The sequence below is a fragment of the Dermacentor albipictus genome, chromosome 4 (genome assembly GCF_038994185.2).
Source record: "Dermacentor albipictus isolate Rhodes 1998 colony chromosome 4, USDA_Dalb.pri_finalv2, whole genome shotgun sequence".
NCBI classification, from domain to species: domain Eukaryota; kingdom Metazoa; phylum Arthropoda; class Arachnida; order Ixodida; family Ixodidae; genus Dermacentor; species Dermacentor albipictus.
The window spans coordinates 139,781,473-139,804,241 of NC_091824.1; the positions used below are offsets into that span (position 1 = coordinate 139,781,473).

A 22,769-nucleotide genomic window follows, 5' to 3' on the forward strand; every position below is an offset into this window, starting at 1 on the left:
CTCAGTCCTGGGCTCAGTCTTTATCGGCACAGGAATCGTGCCGATGAGTTAAAATTGCAAGTGAGGACTGAAAGGCGTATAGTGAATAAAGTTCCACATGCAGTTTCAGATCTTAGAGCGATTGCTTATCGCACAGCACTCGATAGCGAGATGCTCGTGATTCTCATACGATGTTCGAGCTCATGACGGCCAGTTCCAACTAATCAAGGAACTATGCAGAAACCGTCACAAACCTCAGCAACCCAATCCAGGTTGCCTGAACGACATTTATTCACGAAATAGAGGACTTCTTGGCAACACAAATCAAAAAGAAATTGCACATAACAAACTAAAAGTCATTAATAGAAAATAGGTTTGTAGGAAGGTTCTCAAGGCACAATTCAGAGCACTCGAGATACTTTCAGCACCTTCATTCGCTCCCGCGTTTAGTCCCGTTTCACGTTCTGAGATTCGACGGAGAAATGGAGCCTTGTGAGGACATAGAACTTTATGATTCTACTCGTTAGTGCAATTCCGTGTGCAGGGCAGCCAACGAGGTTCAACTTGGTAAGCTGGAGAAGAGATACCATATCCATAAAGCTGTCGCTTCTTACTTGCTTCGCACTGAAGCAGTGGGTGAGGGTTTTCCAGTGATGTCACCTGAGCATTCAGCTGATCTGACGGATATAAAAGTCCTCCTCTCTCAACAGCAGTGGCGAGGGCTGCTTTCTTGGACAGGTGCGACGGAGAATTTGCGTACATTGTTGGCACTGCGTCGCTTGTAAGCACGGGCTGATCACGGGGATAAAAGTTAATGGAGAATACCTAAGTAACTTGCGATTCGCTGATGATATTGCCTTGCTTAGTAACTCAGGGGACCAACTGCAATGCATGCTCACTGACCTGGAGAGGCAAAGCAGAAGAGTGGGTCTAAAGATTAATCTGCAGAAAACTAAAGTAATGTTTAACAGTCTCGGAAGAGAACAGCAGTTTACAATAGGCAGCGAGGCACTGGAAGTCGTAAGGGAATACATCTACTTAGGGCAGGTAGTGACTGCGGATCCGGATCATGAGACAGAAAGAATCAGAAGAATAAGAATGGGCTGGGGTGCGTTTGGCAGGCATTCTCAGATCATGAACAGCAGGTTGCCATTATCCCTCAAGAGAAAAGTGTATAATAGCTGTGTCTTACCAGTACTCACCTACGGGGCAGAAACCTGGAGGCTTACGAAAAGGGTTCTACTCAAATTGAGGACGACGCAACGAGCTATGGAAAGAAGAATGATAGGTGTAACGTTAAAGGATAAGAAAAGAGCAGATTGGGTGAGGGAACAAACGCGAATTAATGACATCTTAGTTGAAATCAAGAAAAAGAAATGGGCATGGGCAGGACATGTAATGAGGAGGGAAGATAACCGATGGTCATTAAGGGTTACGGACTGGATTCCAAAGGAAGGGAAGCGTAGCAGGGGACGCCAGAAAGTTAGGTGGGCGGATGAGATTAAGAAATTTGCAGGGACGGCATGGCCACAATTAGTACATGACCGGGGTTGTTGGAGAAATATGGGAGAGGCCTTTGCCCTGCAGTGGGCGTACCCAGGCTTATGATGATGATGATGATGATGATGATGATGATGATGATGATGATGATGATGGTGGTGGTGGTGGTGGTGGTGGTGGTGGTGGTGGTGGTGGTGGTGGTGGTGGTGGTGGTGGTGGTGGTGGTGGTGGTGGTGGTGGTGGTGGTGGTGGTGCTGGTGGTGGTGATCACGGGGAATCGACTGTTCCACCATTGACCACGTCCGTGAAGTGCCGCACAATGTATTCTTCGTGAAAGTGAAGCTCACAGGGGACTGACTTCTCGTCGAGAAATTCGTCAGCCCGGGGAACAGCCCGCCGCCACGTTTCAAAACGTTCGGCGTCCTTTGGCACAGAAAACAAAGTCACACGTTTCCCGTCTTCCTTGAGGATACGTAACCGGATGTGCAGATTGGTACAAATGAGTGCGTTTACTTCGCTTTCTTTACGCGATGATTCATTTGGTTGAAACAGGGCGCGGAAGTAAAGCCTACATGCTAACGAGCAATCTGTCACCGCAAAGGAAACACCGCGAAAATTACATGCGCGCAACGTCGAACCGAGAAGACGCCAATCACACGTACTCATGCCCAGATAGCGAGGGAGAGAGGCGAAGGGGCCAGGAGAGACATCGCAATGCTGACCGCAGCGCCACCACGGCCACTGTGGCGGCGGCATGAATCGAAGGAGCGTGCTTTTGCCGCAAAAATGCGGGCGTTGGCGCCACCTCTGCTTCTAGCCACAGTATCTCCACTTCGCCCGCGATCCTCCTCCGGATAGCCATCTTGGTTTAGCGCGCGCGCCACTTATAGGTCGCAGGCATCGCGAACAATGTCAGTTTCTTTTTTTTTCAGCTGCTTGTGAGTGGCCAAGAATTTGGTCCGTAATGAGCAAGCGCGAGAAAACTTACCTTCCTAATAAAGTCGGGATACTATACACCGAGTACAAGAAACGAGCCGAAACAAATCTCCTCCAGGATGATGAGATTAACTCTTTCTGTGCGGTAATGTTTAGTTGGACGTGGAAGTGATGGTTGTTAAATGCGTATGTATAAAAGTCGCACTTGCTGTTTCAATAAACCCACGGCTGGAAATAGCGCAACGTCCTTCGTGTTAATGTTGCCTAATTTTCGCGCCAAATAAAACAAGTTTCATAAAAATAAGAAAAGCTACCGCGCAGACTTGCAAAGGCAGTTCAGGGAAACATTCCTGCATAGTGCTTATAAACACGGCTACATTAGATCTCCTTCAATATGTTTTTAAGTATGCTGGGAGACACTTGCCTACACGAGATTCCGTTATTAGCTTTGAACGTGCGCAACTGTGAACGATGTGCAAATGTTTATCATTTGTAAACGTACATAATTATTATTTACAAACCGTGAATGGTGTGCAAAATCATAATTGTCATGTTAGGTCATCAGCCATCACTTTCAACGCGCGCGGAGTTGTAATCTATCCATCTCTCCGTCCGCCCGGTCCCGCTTTGTCCTGTCCAATCCCATCCATCCATCCATCCATCCATCCATCCATCCATCCATCCATCCATCCGTCCGTCCGTCCGTCCGTCCATCCATCCGTCCGTCCATCCATCCATCGCCTTAATCTCTCTTTTTTTTCCTTTTTCTTAACTGGTTTTGCCCACTTCGTCTGACTCCCAGACTAGTTAATTTCTTTTAACAATACTTACTTATTAATGGTGTGCGAATATTCGAAAAGTTCGAATATTATGTTTTTAATATTCGTATTCTATTCGAAAATATATCTTCGAAAATGTGCGAATATCCGGTTGTATACGAATATCCGATTCAAATCAAACATAATGGTGGCTGTGCGGGAGCAGCCACGGTCCATAGGATTTGTTTCTATCTATTCTAAGGATATTTGGGCGATCTCATGCTGAATTTTGTGATAATTTCGTGCTGTTAGCGAAATTTCGCCTGTAAAGCGCACTTAGCCATTGGAGGGCTAACGTTGCGGAAAAGCAGGTTTCCCAGTAGCAAGGAGCACGGGTTTGCGAACATCAAGGGTGCACTTCTTTCTTTCTTTCTTTCTTTATTTCTTTCTTTCTTTCTTTCTTTCTTTCTTTCTTTCTTTCTTTCTTTCTTTCTTTCTTTCTTTCTTTCTTTCTTTCTTTCATTGTCGCTGTCAACTCTGATCTTATTGCTTGACAGCAAGTGTGGCGACTGACGCCTTGCTGAGGGTCAAGCCCCTCCGAGTTTACGGGCATTTGACGCGTTATAATAAGGAACAGGCTGGCGAGGACAGCTAGTGGGAATTACCAAGTATCCTAAGTTAACATGAGCCAAATACACAATGCTTTAGTATACCAGCGTACTAGGGCAGGTTTTTTAACGTTGAAAATGGCAATTGCAATGTTCCAACCTAACAAATTAACACAACATACTAATGAATGCATGTGCGTATGATTATTCGATATTCAATTCGATATTCAAAGCAGAGTATTCGTATTCGATTATTTTTTTATTCGCATTCGCAAATTTTGGTTTTCACAACTTCATGTTACATATGCAGTTAACCTTCTGTGAATGAAAACCGTTAAGAGGCCACGAAATAAATGGGTGATCTTGTTTTTTTGGGAGCGCTGTAGCTGATTTGCGACACATTATTTGAAGTCATCATCGCCGTCGTGGGCACAGCTCAGCACGCCCAGCCAGGTGCGATTTCATTTTGAACAAAAGAAGACTCAAACACAAATCTGACTTTCGCTTTCTTTTGTTTTAACTCTAATGCAAATCTCAGTTCTATTTCGTTTATCACGTAGCCCTGATTTCTCTTTCTTTTATTTACCTCGTCCCTTTCCAGCTTTGAATCACTTCTCTCTTTCCTTATAGTAGACTGACTGTTAAACAACACGGACTTCCCCGTCCCATTTCGCACCCGCAGACTAGCAGGCTAGAATAATGTACCCCAGGCCGACTTCTTTGCACTCCATATCGTTAAAGTAGCTTTTTTCTTTCTTTCTCAACACGTTCTTCCTCATAGTCCTATATGCTTAAGTCAACATTAAATAAATAATCATATTATCAAGAATTTCTAGCTTCAATTGTTTTATTATTACTCCTACTATTACCCTGCATCTTATTTCTCTACCAACCGCTTCTTGGCCAATCAATCCCTGGTAGCAAATGTGTGCCATTGTCTGGGGTCATTTTCATCTACAACAACAACAACAACAACAACAACAACAACAACAACAACAACAACAACAACAACACCAAGACGAGCCAGTGACCACGAGCCCGTCTCGCGATTCGTGGCCCGAGCGTTCCAATCCTGGAGCGGGGCACAACAATGGCCGACGCCGTTCGCGAGACGGCAGCGGCGACCGACCGGCGACCACCTCTCGGCTGCGGCACGGCGTCCTTCGGCCCCGTCCCCCTGGACTACGTGTGCTTATCGGCGCTGCTGGGCACCGCGGTCGGCGTGACCGTGTGGGTGCTGCGACACACGCGCGACCTCGGCTCGGGCGACGCGTCTCTGCCGCCGGACGCTTTCTGCTGCGGCCAGCTCGTGTTCGAGCTGTCCCTGCGCGCCAACCGCACCGTTGACCCGTGCAGCAACTTCCTGGACTACACCTGCTATGACCGAGACGCACTCGAAGGCGCCAAGCAAGAGCAGCTCCTCACACAGGTAACGCCGCGGGCCTCCCAAAGAAAAAGAAATCAATACACGTAGATACAACGCAACGTTGGAATCTGAATGACGCGAAACTTGTTTGATTTAGCAAGGTAGCATCAGCGGCGGACGAGACGACCTCGTCGCCTGTTGCTATTAGCTGTCTGCATCGCGAGGACAATGTCGATGTATGACGCGCCTTGACGGGAGGAAATTAAGAAAATTAAGAAGAAAATAAATGTGTGCCGAGCCCGTTGAAATCGCTGTGCCTTGTGCTGGAGCTACAGTCTCCCGCAAGCAGCGCATTCTTTCAGACCAACTGTCTCCAAACTCCATGATGCGAAATAAAATGAATAAATGAATTAGAGGTGTACCCATAGGGAAGCACGACACGTACCTAAATTACGTTTGAGACTTTACGTTCCTCAAGTCACAGTGTCACGTCCATTCTGGAGGATTGGCCAAGAATGGGTGCATGTTCAGTCACACATTCCCATTGCCGAAGTTGTCCGTTCAGGCACATAGTCAGTGGCACATACGCAGTGACCCAAACAATCTACTCAGCCAGACCATACAGCGGCAGGTTGTCTACTCGGGCACATGCATACCCAGTGCCCCAAGTTGCTTATTTGTATGCACGAATGTAGCAAAGCCAAAGAAAGGTTTGCTTAATAAAAATATGAACAAAGGAAATCGCAGTTCTGCACATTGTGAGAAACGGCGATAGCGATCATTTGCTTACTTAAAGAGACGCGCAGCTGTCAATCCGCAGTTTCAAACAATTACTACAGGGTACCCTGGCGCTAGTGTCCGTGGGAGCTGCAAGGGAAGTGGTTGAGCCAGAATATGCTTGATGGGCAGTACGTCGGTTCGTCTGAACTTTGTCTTTCTGGCTACAAACGCCCCTTCTGGGCTTTCAAACACCTTTCAATCACTTTAATATGATTTTCATATCAATATCGCTTTCAATAGCTGCTCATTTTCTTGGTTGACTGAAGTTAAGTGTTACTCTGATGGCTCTAAAGATTACTTTCGTACATATTTTGAACGCTGCCGTAAGCAAGCTACTAGACCTATAATTATTCGATTCTGTAACCTCTCCATTCTCGGGAATTATTATTCTAGCATTCTTCCAAGTTTCTTTACTCAAAACACACCAAATATGAATTATTGTCAACATAATATCAGTCGATAAGAATGAAGACGCCATACATAGATGTACGAATTCGAGAGGATCGGTGCGCGTTTGATTTCACATGAGAAACGCTTCCGTGTATCATTTAATGCTCGAGTTGCAAAGCACGCATAAGCAAAGCGGTTTTAAGTATATGGCGAAGAGCAAAGGCGAGAGCGGCTAAATGCGAGAGTAAATGCGAGAGTAAAGGCGAGAGTAAATAAAGCTTTTGATCGTGTCAGTCACTCCTACTTATTTTCTCTTCTGGAGCATGGCAATGTTTGCTCCGTTGTGCATAAAGACCTTAGGCTTTGCTACACATGTTGTACTACTCGTTTAGTTATTAATGGCCATTTCTCCGAACCCGTTTCTATTTACTCATCCGTAAAACAAGGATGCCCGATGTCGCCACTGCTATTCGCCCTTTACCTGGAACCGCTATGCTTAAGCGTAATTCAGTCGAGTTACATCCTTGGCTTCAATATACTGGGTAATGATGTAAAAGTCTTAGCTTATGCAGATGATCTAGCGCTCTTCTGCAAGGATAAGACCAGTGTTCAAAAGGTAGCATCGACAATAAAGGAATTCGGCAGCGTATCAGGAGCACCAATGAACTCCTCGAAAAGTTTAGGCTTGTGGTTTGGCTCACGGTGCCATACACCAGAGCAGTTTGCAGGCGTTAAGTGGACTGATGTCACGCCAAAGTATCTTGGCGTGCGGCTAGACGCATATAAATTAAGCGCACACTATTGGAAAGAACGGGTTTCGGCTCTGCAAAGTTACGCCCAGACATTCGCTCCACACCGACTTTCCATTTTGAAAAAGGCCGAAGCCTGCAATAAGTTCTTGGCAACAAAAATTTACTATGTATTGCAAGGTTTTGATTGTGCCAGGCTGTACATCCAACGCTTTCACCAAACATTTGCTACCTTCGTATGGTCTTCAACTTTTGAGCCCATGAGGCGAGACAATATTTTTAGGCCTGTTAGTGAAGATGGGCTAGGCTTAGTACATATTTATGTGCGGCAAATAGTGTCTCATTACTTCTTTTATCGCGATACTTTACATCCCATAATTCAGTAATTCATGCAAATCGCACCTGTTAATGCGTTAACTGATTTAGTTGTTTCTTCAAATCTTTCTTCGCGTTTATGCTTGTGGGGAGTTCATGCAAGAAGCTTATTTGGCGGTTCGTTTCCTGACAGTTCGGATTTCCACTGAATACTTGTACTCCGTGTCGCGTAAAGCGTTATACAAAGATTTACTGTGGATGCTATTTCCGCCTCCATTTTACCCATCACTATACATTGAATGGCCAGGCCACGATGTACTAAACCGAATTCGCAAAATGTATTTATCCCCTTGCTGCAAAACATTCTTGTATAAACTTCATAGTGAAAATCCCGGTAAAACATGGCTACAAAAGAAGGGTATCTTTGTCTCTTCTGTTAACTGTCGATTTTGTGATATGCCAGAGACAATTGAACATTCTTTTTTTAGCTGCACCGACGCCATTCTATTTTGCGATGTCCTGAACCACGGCCGATCCTTTGATGAAACAGGATATTGAGGCAGGTTAAGCATCGAAACGCAGGTGCGGCAGTATAAAAGCGACTCGGCATTTTGTGTACGCTGCGCGGGGAGAGTCTAACATTGAGTGTACTGGCAACCATAAGCGAGTGCGAAAAGAAATCAGCCCGCGAATTCCTAGGGTGATTTGAACTGAGGCAATACGCGACGTATACGTGTAGCGAGCTCAAACGGGGCACCCAAGACGACAGAGAAGGAAAATTTCTCTGTCGCTTAGCGCGTCCCGTTTGAGCTACACATCGCCTCAGTTAAGTTCGTAATCTCATCGGAACAGGAAGGAACTTAGGTGCTATTGACCAGCAAAATCTGGCAGTCTATCAATGACTTGCACGTTTAATTTGTATCGCTCGCATCGGGCACGCGCACGCAGACCATGGCTCTTCACAATGCAACTTTTAAATTTCACGCAATATTCTCACGAAGATGCAAAATGCTGCTTTGCATGTAGTTCAACAGACAGTGCACGAACTTCGAACTATTCACAATTTATAGACAATGCTGTTTTTGCCGAAACACTCCACGACACGGACGAAAACAGCGGAGCGCATGGGGAGTAACTGTTGTCGTTCGTCCTCCCGTTGCACTCTTTCCGACCAGGGACTAAACACTTACTCTCCAAAATTTGCACACGACACGCACATTCATGCAGCTACTATCTTGATGGACGAAAGCGCCCTTTCTAGGACTAATAAACTGCCCAGTTACTCCAGTTTTCCCTGGGATTTTTATTAGAGTGTATACCAGTCCGCTTGCGATCCGCAGCGACTCAGCGATTGCATTTTCTCCGCTTGCAGGTCGTGCATCCGACTCTACAAGGTATTATGCAAATGCCGGCAAGCGATGTGCTACGTGTCTACTACCTCAGCTGCCTAAAGGTTTTTTTGAAGGGAGCGTCGAACACTGAGGGAGCCGTCAACGCTGTCGCCGACATGTTCTTTAGCTGGGACGGCGGAGCCGAGCTTCGAGTAGTCGACATCGCCGGTATATTAGAGATCAAGTTCGGAGTGTCGCTCGCTTTCACCCTCCTACTCGACCTTAAAGCCGATGGGTGCGCCTGCGTGGCCGAGCTTCACCGAGGGAGTGAAATCGCGGGGGAATTTTGGAACGCCGAAGACGAAGAAACGCGTGCCTCCGTCGAGCGTTCGCTTCTGACCCTCGGCGAACGCTTCGGAGTAAAACTGACGCGCAGAGATATTGTAGAGTTCCAACTGCTGCTGTCTCAGGCGAACCAGAACAACGATGAGACAGAGCCGCTGACCGGTGGATTCGACGTGCTCGGCCAGCTCTTCCCGAGAGCATCGCTCGATAAGTGGCGGCTTCACGTGGACGACGTCTGCTCATGCCGCTGCAGCGACAACATGGCCGTCACGGTCAACGACGCGAGTGTCATCCGGACACTCTTCGACATACTGGAGTCACCGCGCTTTCACGCACATTCAGCAACGCACCTCATCGTCGAAACCGCGGTTGCCCTGTTCGAAAGAGAGTTCCTGGTGGACAGCGTCCCGGGCAGAGGCACCGCGCTATGGACTGATTTCTGCGACTCCTCCACCGGTGGTCTCTTCGAGCTGTGGGAGCTGGTGTTCCAGCAGCAGCTCACCAACAAGGAAAAGGACAACGCACTCCGCTCCCTCTACGACTACATCTCCGGAGCGGTCATCGCGGACGCCACCGACATATTCGCGAGTCCTGAAGACGCCAAGGAAGCAAGCGCCTTGATCTCACGACTGCGGTTGCTCTTGCCCACGCAAGCGTCGCACTGGTACCAGATTTTCCTGCCGAACCTGACGGAAGACTATTGCGCAAACGTCATCGCCATCGGAGCGTTCCGGCGAAAGATCGCCCTACATGACTTCGACCACGTTGTCCGCTGGATGTGGTTGTCGCACACGGTAGACGACATGCAAGCGAACCGTCGGGGCGACCTCATCGCAGTCTCGCCCGCCGTGTACGCAAATATGAGGTTCGAAGCTCTCCAAGAAACCTATGTCAACGCGGCTCTTGTGGGCGTCCAGATTGCCAGTATCCTATGGCAGGCCCTGTTCAGGCACCGCGGTTGGAGCGACGCGGTTTCTCAACAGCTCGACCGACACGCTCACTGCATCGGCGATCACGTGGAACACGAGGACCCCACCTATGTCCAGTACCCGCTGCTGTCGCTGCGGTCGACACTGCGTGCAGTGGCGGGCGCAGGATGGCACCGGCCGGTCAAAATGTGGGGCTTCTGGAAGCTGTCGCCCAGCCAGCTCTTCTACATGCTGTTCTACAGGCAGTACGTGTGTATCAACAGTGTCCACGACAAGCTTTACGAGGAGCGGGCCCGGAGCACACATTTAATGCGGCGGGTGCTGGACTTCTGCAAAGCGTTTCAGTGTCATCCACTGCCGATAGATGCCGCGGCAGGGTGCATGCACGACCGGCCGATCTCAATCCTGCCCGCGTGACGATGTGTAAGCTCACCCCGCAATATGGGACACGGCGCTGTATGGACAGTCGCAGGTACCCTATACTCGCGTCAATTGAACGCTTCGGTACCAATTCATTCTTTGCGGCTTGAGCATATGGTTCAGGTGGAAATACAAGACTTGAAAAAAAGTGCTAGACCAAAACGAGGAAGTTATAATGTAGGTCACTGCTTGAGGCAAATGACATCGCGATTATTGAGCTTTCCCCGCACATTTCCTATGAGACTGGAGAGGATCTGAAACCGTATGCGATTACAAGTCCGTAATCTATATATATATCTTTAAAAAAAAATATATATATATATATATATATATATATGTATGTATAAAATATGCCACATATATACCGCAGGTAACCACGACTCTTTGGCTACGTGAAAAGCGAAGACCTGCATCGACCCAGCTTCAAATGCGCACAGATTTTCTCTTTATTGCTTTTAATTGCTTTTTTCATTCGCGATAACCACTGGCTATGCTTAAAGTAAACTGGAGCGAACAAGATCGACTCGGTACGTAGACAGGCTAGAGATTTATTAGCTTAGCTAATTGCGTGGCACAACTTATCACCGACTTCTTTTCTGAGTCCATCATGTTTCCTCGGGGGCACGCCGGAAGTCTTCTTTCGCGCACAGTTTAGTGCACGAAACTTTACGTGCAGATATCTCGTGTTTGTAAACGAAAGCACTATCACGTCTCAAGTGCGCATGGACAGAACTCGCCTCCAGCTCTTTATTCTGAAGCCTTTTGAACTGGCGACATCGATTCCCTACTTAGGCAGTGCGCTTTCACAAAGAGTACGACTAGCAAAATGCACCACAACCACCGGACAAAAAAAGTAAGCAATGGTAGTGCACGGGAACGATAGGCAAATTATTGTGGATGATGCCAATAACCCCTCATCTTGGCGCAGACGTTCAGTACGAGATTAGAAGATCGGTTACGTTCTTGACTACTACTTTCGGCAGTTGAGGCTGGATCCCCCATTGACAACTGCATGGTTATGTATATTGGATTTACTTTCCCTTTTCATTTTTTTTTGTACCTTCCTGCCTACGGTATAAGACGCCCTATATGTTGGCCGGGAATGCAGAGGCGGCTGCAGTATGGTCGCACAAACATGCCACTACTCCTTCCGTCCTGCCTCTGTCGTATGATCTGCAGTGTTTTTAAAATTTTGTATGAATAGCGTTTAATGATTTGTTTTAGGCTTTTCTGATTTTTATTCGTGCATAACTAGTGGTACCTTGCAATGCGATGTCTGCAAGGGAGCGCAGAACACCAATTTAATATATCATAGATGTGGGCTGACAGCACATTTACTTGTCAATTTTGTTTGTTTGTTTTCACCTGCTTCACGCAGCAGCACGTATTGAATAGAGCACTCGCAAGGCACAGTGGCAATGTGCAGCTTAACCGTGTTTTAGCTTACCGAAGTACTGCACGTTTACTGCATCAGGTCGGTTAAGTCTTGCACGGGAATTGCAAGAGTGGGCTGGTTTTACGCAAGACTGTGCTCTTAAGTGTATAAAAGAATTACATATTGCTGTACATACTTGGCGTGACTGTAAAGCAATACGATATTATAGTAAAATGCCCCATTTTGAGAGCTTGTTTACGATTGTTGTATACACACCGATAAATCTAAAGACGAAACATTTCTTTGCCGACAGCGACGGCAAGAATTCGCTTGCAGTGTCTATACAATTTCTATCGCAGTATAATATGAAACACGTGCTCCAGATCTCTCATGTTCGATATAATGCATGGGAACATAAGGGCGATGGGTTACAGTGGCCTCATTGTGCGTGCATAGCAAACATAGCAAACAATGCATATACGAAATGATTCGGCACCTACACCTTGTGGGGACCCCTTTTGGGACCCCTGTCTCCTGTTCACGTGCGACTTGGGCCATTCGGCCGCGCGATCGCTGGGGACACGCAGTTCCAAGACTTATTTTGGATAGCGTACATTCCCCGCGGCCGCGGGCGCCGGCGCGACGCGGAGCCTGCTGCTTGCGCGCGCGGCTCACGTTACGCCGTGCGCCGCGCGTAAGAACAGTGCCTGAGGAGCGGGCGCCTCTCGCCCTCTCTTCGGCTTCTCTCTCCTTCAGCATCGGAGGTGCGCGGGCGCTTTCGCCCGGACAGATTGACTTTCGGTGCTCTTGGCTGTCGGACGTGCGGACCCTCTTGGTCCCGCGCCCCTCTGAGCAAGGCGGCCCCCTTTGGTGTGGCGAACCTGCTCGGAAGAGCCAGCGTGGCGGAGCAGACTTCCCGGGGGCTTTCACCCGTAGTCTGCGGCTGCCACCCCAGTGCCGTATTCCTGTATTGTACTCGCATATTGTACATAGCAGGGAATAAACCCCCATTCGTTGGTGCCACGGCTGGAGTCGTCTCTACGCCTTGCCGGTGAGTCAGCGAACCCGCCGCGGCGCCCCTTTGCGTGCGCTGCGGAGTGGGGACGAGCTACGTGTCTCCTTAGACCTTAGCTAGCCGGGTCCGGGCACGTTAGCCCGAAGCCCCACAACCTTGAAACACTGGACACATTCCAATCCCTTTTCAATACCATGTGGGCGGCGGGGTATATTCCACCGTCCTGGAAAGAAGCTATAGTCATCGCTGTTCTTAAACAAGGGAAAGCCCCAGCAGCTACAGGCCAAAAGCGCTTGCAAGCTGTCTGTGCAAATTTTTCGAAGAAATGCTCATTCATTATTAAAATGATAATGATTATTATGACAAAATGCTTATTCAGCTTCCTAAATAGTGAGTGAGTGAGTGACGAAACTTTGTTCTGAACGCCTGCAGAACGGTTAGCCTTCCCCTGTTAGGGAGGCGTTACCGTGACGCGGCCATGACGTCTTCGCAGCGTGTGGCGCCTCTACTTCGGCCGCGGCCGCACTATTCCCTTTGGTCGACCGCGCCTGCGCCTCTTTTGGGGTGGCAGCCTCCCTCGGGTTTCGCTTCGGTCGTTGCCTTTCGAGGGCCGCTGAGATCTGCTGGACCGCCTGGGTTTGGACATCTTGGTCATAGCATATCGTTGCGGCCTCGAGCCGCGGCGGGATCGTTGTTATTGTTGCAGCTTCATGCGGATTCTTAACACAGTCCCAAAGGATGTGAGCTGCAGTGGCTCTTTCCTTTCGGCACACACAACACAGATCACTTTCCTAAACACTTGGACACACGTGCCTCATCAGCACCGGGGTGAATAACGACCCCGTTTGAAGTTGTCGGTATAAAACCGCCTCCTTACGGGTCAAGCCCGGATGAGGTGGCGGCATAGTCCTTCGCTCTAGTCGGTACCATTTCACAATTTCATTGTAGGAAGTCATTTTGTCCTTGGTTTCCCACCACCACGACGGGTCGGCTGCAGTAGCAGCGGCACGGCTGGTTAGTCCTCGCGCCGCCGCGTTCGCCGTTTCGTTGTGGTTAGCGTTGCCGCAATCCGACACATCACTGCCCATGTGGGCCGGAAACCACTTTATCACCACACACCGACTTTCAGTCGCGAGATCGACCACACGCAACACACGCGCGGCTTCACCACACACCCTTGCTCTGGCGTAATTTTTCACTGCCGTCCTAGAATCACAGAGCACAGTCGTGCACTCGGGGTCGGCGATGGCCAAAGCAATGGCCACCTCCTCGGCTTGATGCGCCCCTCGAGTCCGCATACTCGCCGCTGTTCTAGCTGCACCGGTCGATGCCTCGACGACTGCAGCGGCGAATGCCTTTCTGTCATGTGGATACTCTGCCGCGTCCACAAACATGGCACCCCTGTCTTTGGCATGGAGATCGATGAGCGCCTCGGCCCTCGCCGCCCGCCGCTCTTTGTGGAACTCAGGGTTCATATTTCTTGGTACCGGACATAAACGTAGCCGTCTACTAATTGCGTCCGGTACAGGCTCCTCTGTATTTTCGGGTCCCATTTCCTTTGGTCCCAGGCGTAGGTCACGCAGCACTTGTCTGCCCGTTCTTGCTTCTGATAGCCGCGCGAGCTGAGCGGTCCTCTGCGCCTCGGCGATTTCCTCCAGGGTGTTATGCACTCCCAAGGCCAGGAACTTGTCGGTGCTTGTGCAGTCGAGAAGTCCGAGTGCAGCCTTGTACGCTTTGCGTATGAGCGCATTGATCTTATTGCGTTCGCACTGCCTCCAGTTGTGGAAAGCAGCAACGTATCTAATGTGGCTTATAGCGAAGGATTCCACTAGCCGGGTGAGGCTTTCTTCCTTCATGCCTGCTGTTCTGTGCGACACCCTCTTTATGAGGCGGATGGCCGTGGTGACTTTGGCCGCCAGACGGTTGACCGTCTCGCCGTTGACTCGTTTGCGCTCAATCAGCATCCCCAGCACTCGGATCTTCTCGACAGCCGGGATCATGTGACCACCGCTCGTATTGATCTTTATTGTGTCTTGCTCTCTCGCGGGCTCGTTGCCTTTCGTCTTCCTAGCTGTCCTTTTCGGAGGAACCACCAACAGCTCAGACTTGCTTGGGGAGCAGACGAGCCCAGACCCGTCCAGCTGCTCCTCGATAGCGTCAACCGCCTCTTGCAATGTATTCTCGATGTGTCCGTCGCTTCCTCCTGGGACCCAGAGCGTTATGTCGTCGGCGTAGATGGTGTGTCGGACCCGCGCGACTCGTGAGAGGCGCTCGGCCACCCCTATCATTACAAGGTTGAAAAGCAATGGCGAGATGACTGAGCCCTGGGGGGTCCCGACACTGCCGAGCTTCTTCTTTTGGAGCCGCAGGTCACCGGCGATGATTTCAGTAGTCCGCTCCGTCAAAAAATCCTTGATGTACGCATAAGTTCTCTTGCCCATGTTTAGCCGTGACACCTGGGCCAGAATCGCAGAGTGTCTTACTTTGTCAAAAGCGCTCTGCAGGTCCAAACCCAAGATGGCTCGCTTGTCTTTCGTGTTGGTAGTGTAATCGAGGATGTCATTTTTCAGTTGTATCATGGCGTCCTGAGTTCCGAGCTTGTTTCGGAACCCGATGATGGTGTTTGGGTAGAGCCCCGAATCTTCCAGGTACCTCTGCCACCTGTTCATGAGTACATGCTCCAACGCTTTGCCCACACAGTACGTAAGCGATATCGGCCGGAGGTTCTCAATGTTGGGTGGCTTGCCCGGCTTGGGGATCAAGATGGTCTTGGCTACTTTCCACTGCCGAGGTAATGATCCGCCTCGCCAGCAAGTGTTGAAGTATGCCGTGAGGTTCTCTATCGCCGCTTCGTTAAGATTTTTCAGCGCTCTGTTCGTAACGCGGTCGGGACCAGCGGCGGAGTAGCTGTTGAGATCGTGCAGGGCAACCCGTACTTCCCATACTTCAATGTCTCGATCTAGCCGCTCGTTTGCTTCGCCTAGGTAGTCCGGGTGCGTGCCTGTGGGAGTGACCGGGAGGTACTTGTCGTCGAGGCGTTTCTTCACTTCGTCTTCCCCGTGCTCGGTCACGGCCCTGTGGATGATCTTGGCCATGTTGTGGTGCTGGTGAGACTTGGTCGTGGTCGCATCCAAAAGATGCCTCAGCATACTCCACGTCTTGCCGCAGTGCATCTGGCCGTCCGCTGCGTTACAAACCTCATTCCATTGCTGTGTGCATAGCACTCGGCTGTGGGACTCGATCTCGCGGTTGAGTTCGGCGACCTTCTTGCGTAGCTTTCTGTTTGTCCTCTGCGTCTTCCACCTTGACAGGATGGACTGCTTGGCTTCGATGAGGTGGGCGAGGCGGCTGTCGACCCTGTGGACACGCTCGTCCGTCTCGACTTCCTTGGTGGCCTTTTCTACCTTGTTTAAAATCTCGGTGGACCACTTCTCAATGTCCGTAATTTCGGTTTGCTCCTCGGGTAACAATCCTCGAAACACGTCCCAGTCAGTAAATCTATGTTTCCGAAGGCTTCTGCCAACTTCGTCGGTACCACCGAGCGGGACAGCGACCTCCACAATGTAATGGTCACTTCCCAATTCGTGGCCCGTGTTGCGCCATTCGAAGTCCGCCATACCACCGCCATTACTCCTGACGAAAGTCAGATCGGGCGTTGTGTCTCGGGTGATCGAGTTGCCGATTCAAGTAAGGTATGCTGGGTCGGTAATTAGATTTAGTCCCAAGTCGGTAGCATCTTGCATTAGGTCCCTGCCCTTTGCCAATGTTTTGGGGTAACCCCAGGCTCAAGCCTGGCGCGTTGAAGTCCCTGCAGATTACCAGCCTGTTGTCGGGCCACGCGACGTTGCACGCTTTGTGTAACAGTGCCTTGAATTTCTGCTTTCCGTGTGAAGGGCTACTGTACACGTTTACCAGAAAAGAGCTTTCCTTCTGCTTTTTCCCGGTAACCACCTCTACCATGGTGTGCTCGATTGGGCTTTTGCTCAATAACTCGTGCTCGACGTACGTGATGCCTTTTCTCACCAAGGTGCAAACTCCCCTGCCGCTACTGCCGGCCGCGGTCCGGAAGCTTGGTGGGCTGGCGTGGGACCGGTAACCTGAGAGCTTTACTTCCTCAATGAGGGTCTCTTGCAACATGATATCTGGCTTTCTTGATACTTGTTCTATGTGTTGCTGAAGTGCAGCCTTTTTCCCAGCAAAACCGTTGCAATTCCAATGCCAGACCAGGAGGCCTTTCACTGCTGTTGTGGTTGCGATGGTTGATGTCCTATCCATGTTTGCTGAAAGTTAGCCATTTGCGTTGCCAAATTCTGTACTGTCGTCGTTAATTGCTGGCACGTCTGTTCAATTGCTATGAAACGGTCGGTAATTGTCTTGGTGAATGTCGTGCGAATATACTCTTCAAAATGGGTGAGCCTATCTTAAAGAGCGGAGACTCAGCGATAGGGTAGACCTAGAGCTAGAGAAAGCGTACCACACGACATGACGATTTGGGATCCTCCGCGATCTTTCCGCCATGAGTGTCCGTGGGAACATGTTAAACGCAATTGAAAGCTACCTGTCTAACCGCACTTCTCTCGTAAAATTTGGTAACCCTTTATCTAAATAATTCACCCAAGAAACTGGTGTTCCGCAACGGGGCGTACTTGGCTGCACACTATTTATTGTAAAAATGAACAGCCTGCATACAGTCGTTCCACGCGCAATGTCTTATTCCGTTTATGTTGAAGATATACAAGTAAGTTTCAAATCATGCAATATTGCTATTTGCGAACAAGTACAGCTTGGTATAAACAAATTATTTAAATGAGCGGATGAGAACGGCTTCAAAATAAACACCCAAAAAGGTACCTGCGTGCTATTCTCAAACAAGAGACGGGTAGCACCACTGCATAGTATTAGCATCAAAGGGACACCAACTCTCTGTGAGCAGCCAACATAAAGTCCTGGGAATCACTTTAGACTCAAAGCTCACATTTATTCCCCATATTCAAAACCTGAAAATAAAATGTCTGAAAACAATGAACTTTTTAAAGCTGCTGTCACACGCTACATGGGGTAGTGATCGAAAGTGCCTTCTGAACTTATACAACAGTCTTTTCCGCTCCCGCCTGTATATTTTTGTAATCCCCTAAGTCCGCGAAAGACATAACAAGGGGGGGGGGGGGGAGGGGGGTATACAATTCACACATGATATGCCAGCACAATAAAAACAGCTGGAGACAACAATCAAGCACGGAGCAATACTTTATAATTCTGCAACACCAAGTGCGTTAAAAATTCTACAAGCTAGGCCTCGGAGAAGATAACCTCGTGAGATTGGTACATGCGTCCGTAATGTGTCGGTTCACTTACGTCGCGGCCATGCACAACTGGCAAAGATCGGAGCGAATAACCTCAATGCAGCGAGATTTCCACCTCCCCATATACACTCCCACGGAACGCTTACTTCAACTTGGCATGCATAACACACTAGAGGAAATAGCGGAAGCACAGGAGGGGGCCCAGTTCGTCAGGCTATCTACCACACAAGCTGGAAGACACATCTTCCACGAGCTGGGCGTTCCCCTCCCCCCCCCCCCCCCAGAGTAATCAAAACAAAGTTCCGCAGCATCCCTCGAGAGCAGCGGGACCGCATCACTGTCGGCCGATCCCACGAAACGTCCATCCTGAACACAACGTGGGAAGACGTCTCCTCCTCCTCTCGTGGAGGAGGAGGCGGAGGAGGAGGAGGAGGAGGAGGAACTTTATTATTGCAGAAACCATTGCGCGGTTTATTCCTGGGTGGTTCCATCTGACAGGGCTCCACTGGCGATCGCGGCTCGCCGGGCTGGTCAAGGGTCGCCAGTTGGCTTCCCAGGTCCAGTTCGGAGAGTCTCGCCTCAAAGACCACGTAGTGAGTGTGTGTGTTGTGACTCGTGGTGAAATTACGACGCCCGGACGGTCGGTACATTCGTGTGTTATGTGCGCGAGTGTCGCTGTGTGGTTGCTACACCAGGGATACGTCCGGGACGTATAACTGTCTGGGGAGATTGCGTGTACACGAGACAAGTGTGGGTATGTGTTAGTTTGCAGGCGGCGCCAGTCCCTTGCCTGGAGTTTATTGAGAGCTTTGTGTGGGGAAGCGTATTGCGTTCTTCCGAGACGTTGGTCCTGTAGTATTTGTTGACCTGTCGTTAATAACTCGTGGGTCGCTCGTCCGTCTGTCGGGGGTTGAAGAACGGTGTGGTCTCCTGGAAAACGCTCGTGAACGGGCTTCGAACAGTTTCGTAGACGCAGAGCGCTACGCCGACGGACAGGCCTTCGCTGTAGTTAGCACAAATCATGAAAGATAAATAACGAAGCAATCTCGATTCGGACGACGTCCTCTGAAATCGCAGTGCAGGCTGCAATAGCGATGGCCTCATGTGACGACAAGAGGACATCAATCTACAGTGACTCGATATGCGCTGTTAGGGCGTTTGTCGAAGGAACCAGATCCGAGCTGGCCCTAGGGACATTAGAAATCAAAGAGATCAAGCCACACACATTGATCTGGTTTCCAGCACACATGGGACAGATCGAGGGTGCCCCGCCCAACCTCAACGAGTTAGCACACGGAGCTGCGCGAGGGATCATCGACCGCGTAGCTACCGGGCAGCGTGACGCCGGGGGTACTGACAATCGGGACTCTCCTTCCTCGTACATCGAAATTACTAAGCACTTTTACTTGGCTCGGAGGATCTACCCCCTCCCACATTGCAAACTCCATAGACCTCAGGCTTTGACACTAAGGCTTCTACAGACGGGGGCATACCCAAACCCCCTACTTCTTCACAAGATGTACCCCGAAATTCAGACGACAAATGCATGTGCACTATGCAATGACTTAGCGAACTTACCTCACATGCTCTGGCGATGTCCCGCGTTAGGCGGCGATGAAAGCAACACTTCTTCATGCTGGGATGCTGCCCTAAACAGCCCCAACCTCGAAGAACAGTTATGGGCTGTCCAACGGGCCCGCGACACGGCGGAGAGGCTCGGCCTCTCTGTCCCGACGTGGGAGCGGTCCGCTGCGCGCTGGGGCGCGCCCTAAAGGACCCTAATAAAGTTTTTCATCAATCCATCCATCCGTCCACCCTCTGGGCATCCGTCTCGCTACCAGTACCTTCAAGACAAGTCCAATCCAGACCCTCTACGTAAACACAAATCGGTGGTCACTGCATCTGCAGCGCGCATATAGCAGTTCTACGTATGTTCTGCTCGTATGTTACTCGCCGAAAATCCGACCGACCTAACTGTATTCACGGGTATGCACTTAACTGCATCGCGGTTATTCATATTTATCGCGAGAATAGGATATCGTGGGCATCCTCAAGCGGCAGGCCTAAGGGACGAAGCCGTTTGTTCGTAGTTTTGTCCTTTCGGCGTACTTGGAGCGATACCACAGCACATACGGTGGGTCGCCTTTAACGAGCCATTCAACACAGTACGAGGCGACCGGGCGGGAAGATTCTGAGCTTCATTACGTTCATCTTCGAGCAACCCTGCATGACTTGTCCTCTTTTTCTTCCATTACCATTTATGAACTCTTATCTATTTCTATATATATATATATATATATATATATATATATATATATATATATATATATATATATATATATATATATATATATATATATATATGTGTATGTATGTATATATATATATATATATATATATATATATATATATATATATATATATATATCGCCGCTTCTCGGTTCACTCCCTATTTATCGGTATGCTCAATAGCCTGACAATCATCATCATCATTATTACTGACATCGTAAATTTTTCTGTCAAGCGAGCCGCAAGAAGAAGCGACCACGAGCTGCTCTCGCGAATAGCGCCACGAGCGATTCTCTCGCAAGGACGGCGCCGAGGGATGACCGACACCGACCCTGGACCAGCGCTGCGGACGCAGGCCCACGCTGAACACCCACGCGGCGGCTACAAGACGCTATTCGGCCCCGTTCCGCCGGAGTTCGTGTGCTGGGCGGCGATCCTGGCCACCGCGCTAGGCCTAACCGTGTGGGCGCTGCGCCACGCGCTCCACCGCGAAACGGACGAGCCACCTCCGCTGCCGTCGACGCCGGGTTTCTGCTGCGAGAAGCTCGTCGTCGAGATGTACCGGCGCGCCAACCGCACCGTGAACGCATGCAACAATTTCCTGGACCACGCCTGCTATCACCCAGATGGACTCGCTGAAGCCAACACTGAGCTATTCCATGCGGAGGTATGCGAGCGCTGCATAACATTAGAGAAAGTCAGCCGGCACAATAGCTCGAAAGAAAAAGAGTTGCAGTTTGGAAGAACCGATTGCGAGCATAGGAGTTGTCCTGGCCGTTAGACTTGTAAACATTCGCTTACTCACTAAATTAACAAAGATTGAATATGTAAGCGTGAGCGACCGAGGACGCAGGAAGCAACAGGCACAGCGCTGTCTTTGTGTGTCTGCTTCTTTCTACGTCCTCGTTCAGTCGCTCTTGCACACTCTATCGTGGATTCAGACCAACTAGCCCGTCAACGTGTTTTAACTAAATTAGCAAGCGCGGTGTCACGCGCACGCAGTTAAACATGAACAGATCTCCCTTGATGAGCACGGAAACTCGGTGTCGAAATGCTGGACTGAGGAATCACGGAAGCAGCAAACGAATTGACCTTCGAGCAGCTCCCGCTTCAACGCGAACGAAACGTCGAAAGCACAGCGCATACGAAGCTACCGGCACTACGCGCACTCTGCAAACATCGCAGATCGTTTTGAAGATGAGGCCCTTGTGGGCGCGCACTTTGGCCACGTCGCAGATTGCTTTCAAGACACATGAAGGCCGGCAAGGCGTCCCTATATACGACGTCCGTCAAAGGCGTCTACTACGGCGTCCGCCATTCGCGTGCCCAACGCCGTAGTAGACGCCGCGGCTGTCTTCGCTCTGTACGAAACAGCGGGCGAGGAGGACATCGAGGCACCCTAGCAGTCGCCCGAGACGCTTCTGGCCGGCGTTTCTTGCTCCCGCACGCGAGATTGAACCGCGTTTGCCGGGTCACCATCGAAGATTTTCGCTCGCACATACAGCATACGGAGCAGGGCGGTGGTTTTATCGCTCATGGACTTTATACGGAACATCACGGCGGCGGCGGCGGCAGAAATGCGCCTGGAGTGTCCATATAAATTCTATCGCAAGAAGATGTGGCCGGCAGTTCACAGAAATTATCTAGGCATGCGCGCGTAGTTTCTTGCAACTGAGGCCGCGAAGTTCGTGAAAATCGGCACAAGTAAATTCAAACATCGTGGCATTATTTAGTATACATTGGCAGCATTGGCCTCCGCGTGCCGACGGTTTACGCCGATCTTGTATACGTACACCCCGCGGCACACTCCGGGTTCGGTGGCCCGAACCATCGGAACACCCTGGATCCGGCTGTGGTTCCAGCACTGGCTCCCGCTGCCCCTGTGCAGATACTGCGCCGCCCGCTTTACTGTAACATCAGGTGCTTTCCAGAGGCTTCCGTGGGCAGGTATTTTTATTTTCACATGCCAAATGATCTAATAGGATCAAATCACACTTGGTAAAAAGCAGGTCGGTTAGACCTAGGGGCATTTAGAAATAAGCTGGTCGGTACCAGCCCAGCCCTCCTTGGCGGCCGGCGGAATAACTGCGTCTTAATAAAAGTGCCTTGCCTGTCTGCGTGACCGACATTTGGCGGAGAAAAATAAAATATGACATCTTTATCAAATCCATTTACATCGCATATTTCGGACGCGTATTCACGTGTCTGAGACACCTTTTACGTGTGTCTAACGCTTCGCTGCTCTCAGGGTGTTGATAGATGCGCTATGACTTTGTTGCTATGCGATAATGTTTGGAAATAACAAACTGCTGTCGCTTTAAACAAAGGCAGTCCAATATACGTTATGGCTCCACGGAAGACTCTTTCGCATGGCACTCCAC

General features: G+C 49.8%; 2 protein-coding genes across 7 annotated transcripts in view; one reads left to right on the top strand and one right to left on the bottom strand.

The window, feature by feature from the left end:
- Positions 1-10,680, top strand: part of LOC139059352 (uncharacterized) — an 82,746-nt gene extending 72,066 nt beyond the window's left edge. For 3 of the 4 annotated variants that reach the window (XM_070537645.1, XM_070537643.1, XM_070537644.1), the window contains one exon: positions 8,754-10,680. In XM_070537645.1, coding sequence (XP_070393746.1) covers positions 8,781-10,403 — 1,623 coding nt within the window. In that variant the 5' untranslated portion in view covers positions 8,754-8,780 and the 3' untranslated portion in view covers positions 10,404-10,680. Of the gene's footprint in view, positions 1-4,777; positions 5,211-8,753 lie in introns of those variants that run through there. The other variant, XM_070537642.1, reaches the window with a different exon arrangement.
- Positions 1-22,769, bottom strand: part of LOC139059353 (methanethiol oxidase-like) — a 423,146-nt gene that overhangs the window by 67,395 nt on the left and 332,982 nt on the right. The window lies entirely within an intron of this gene.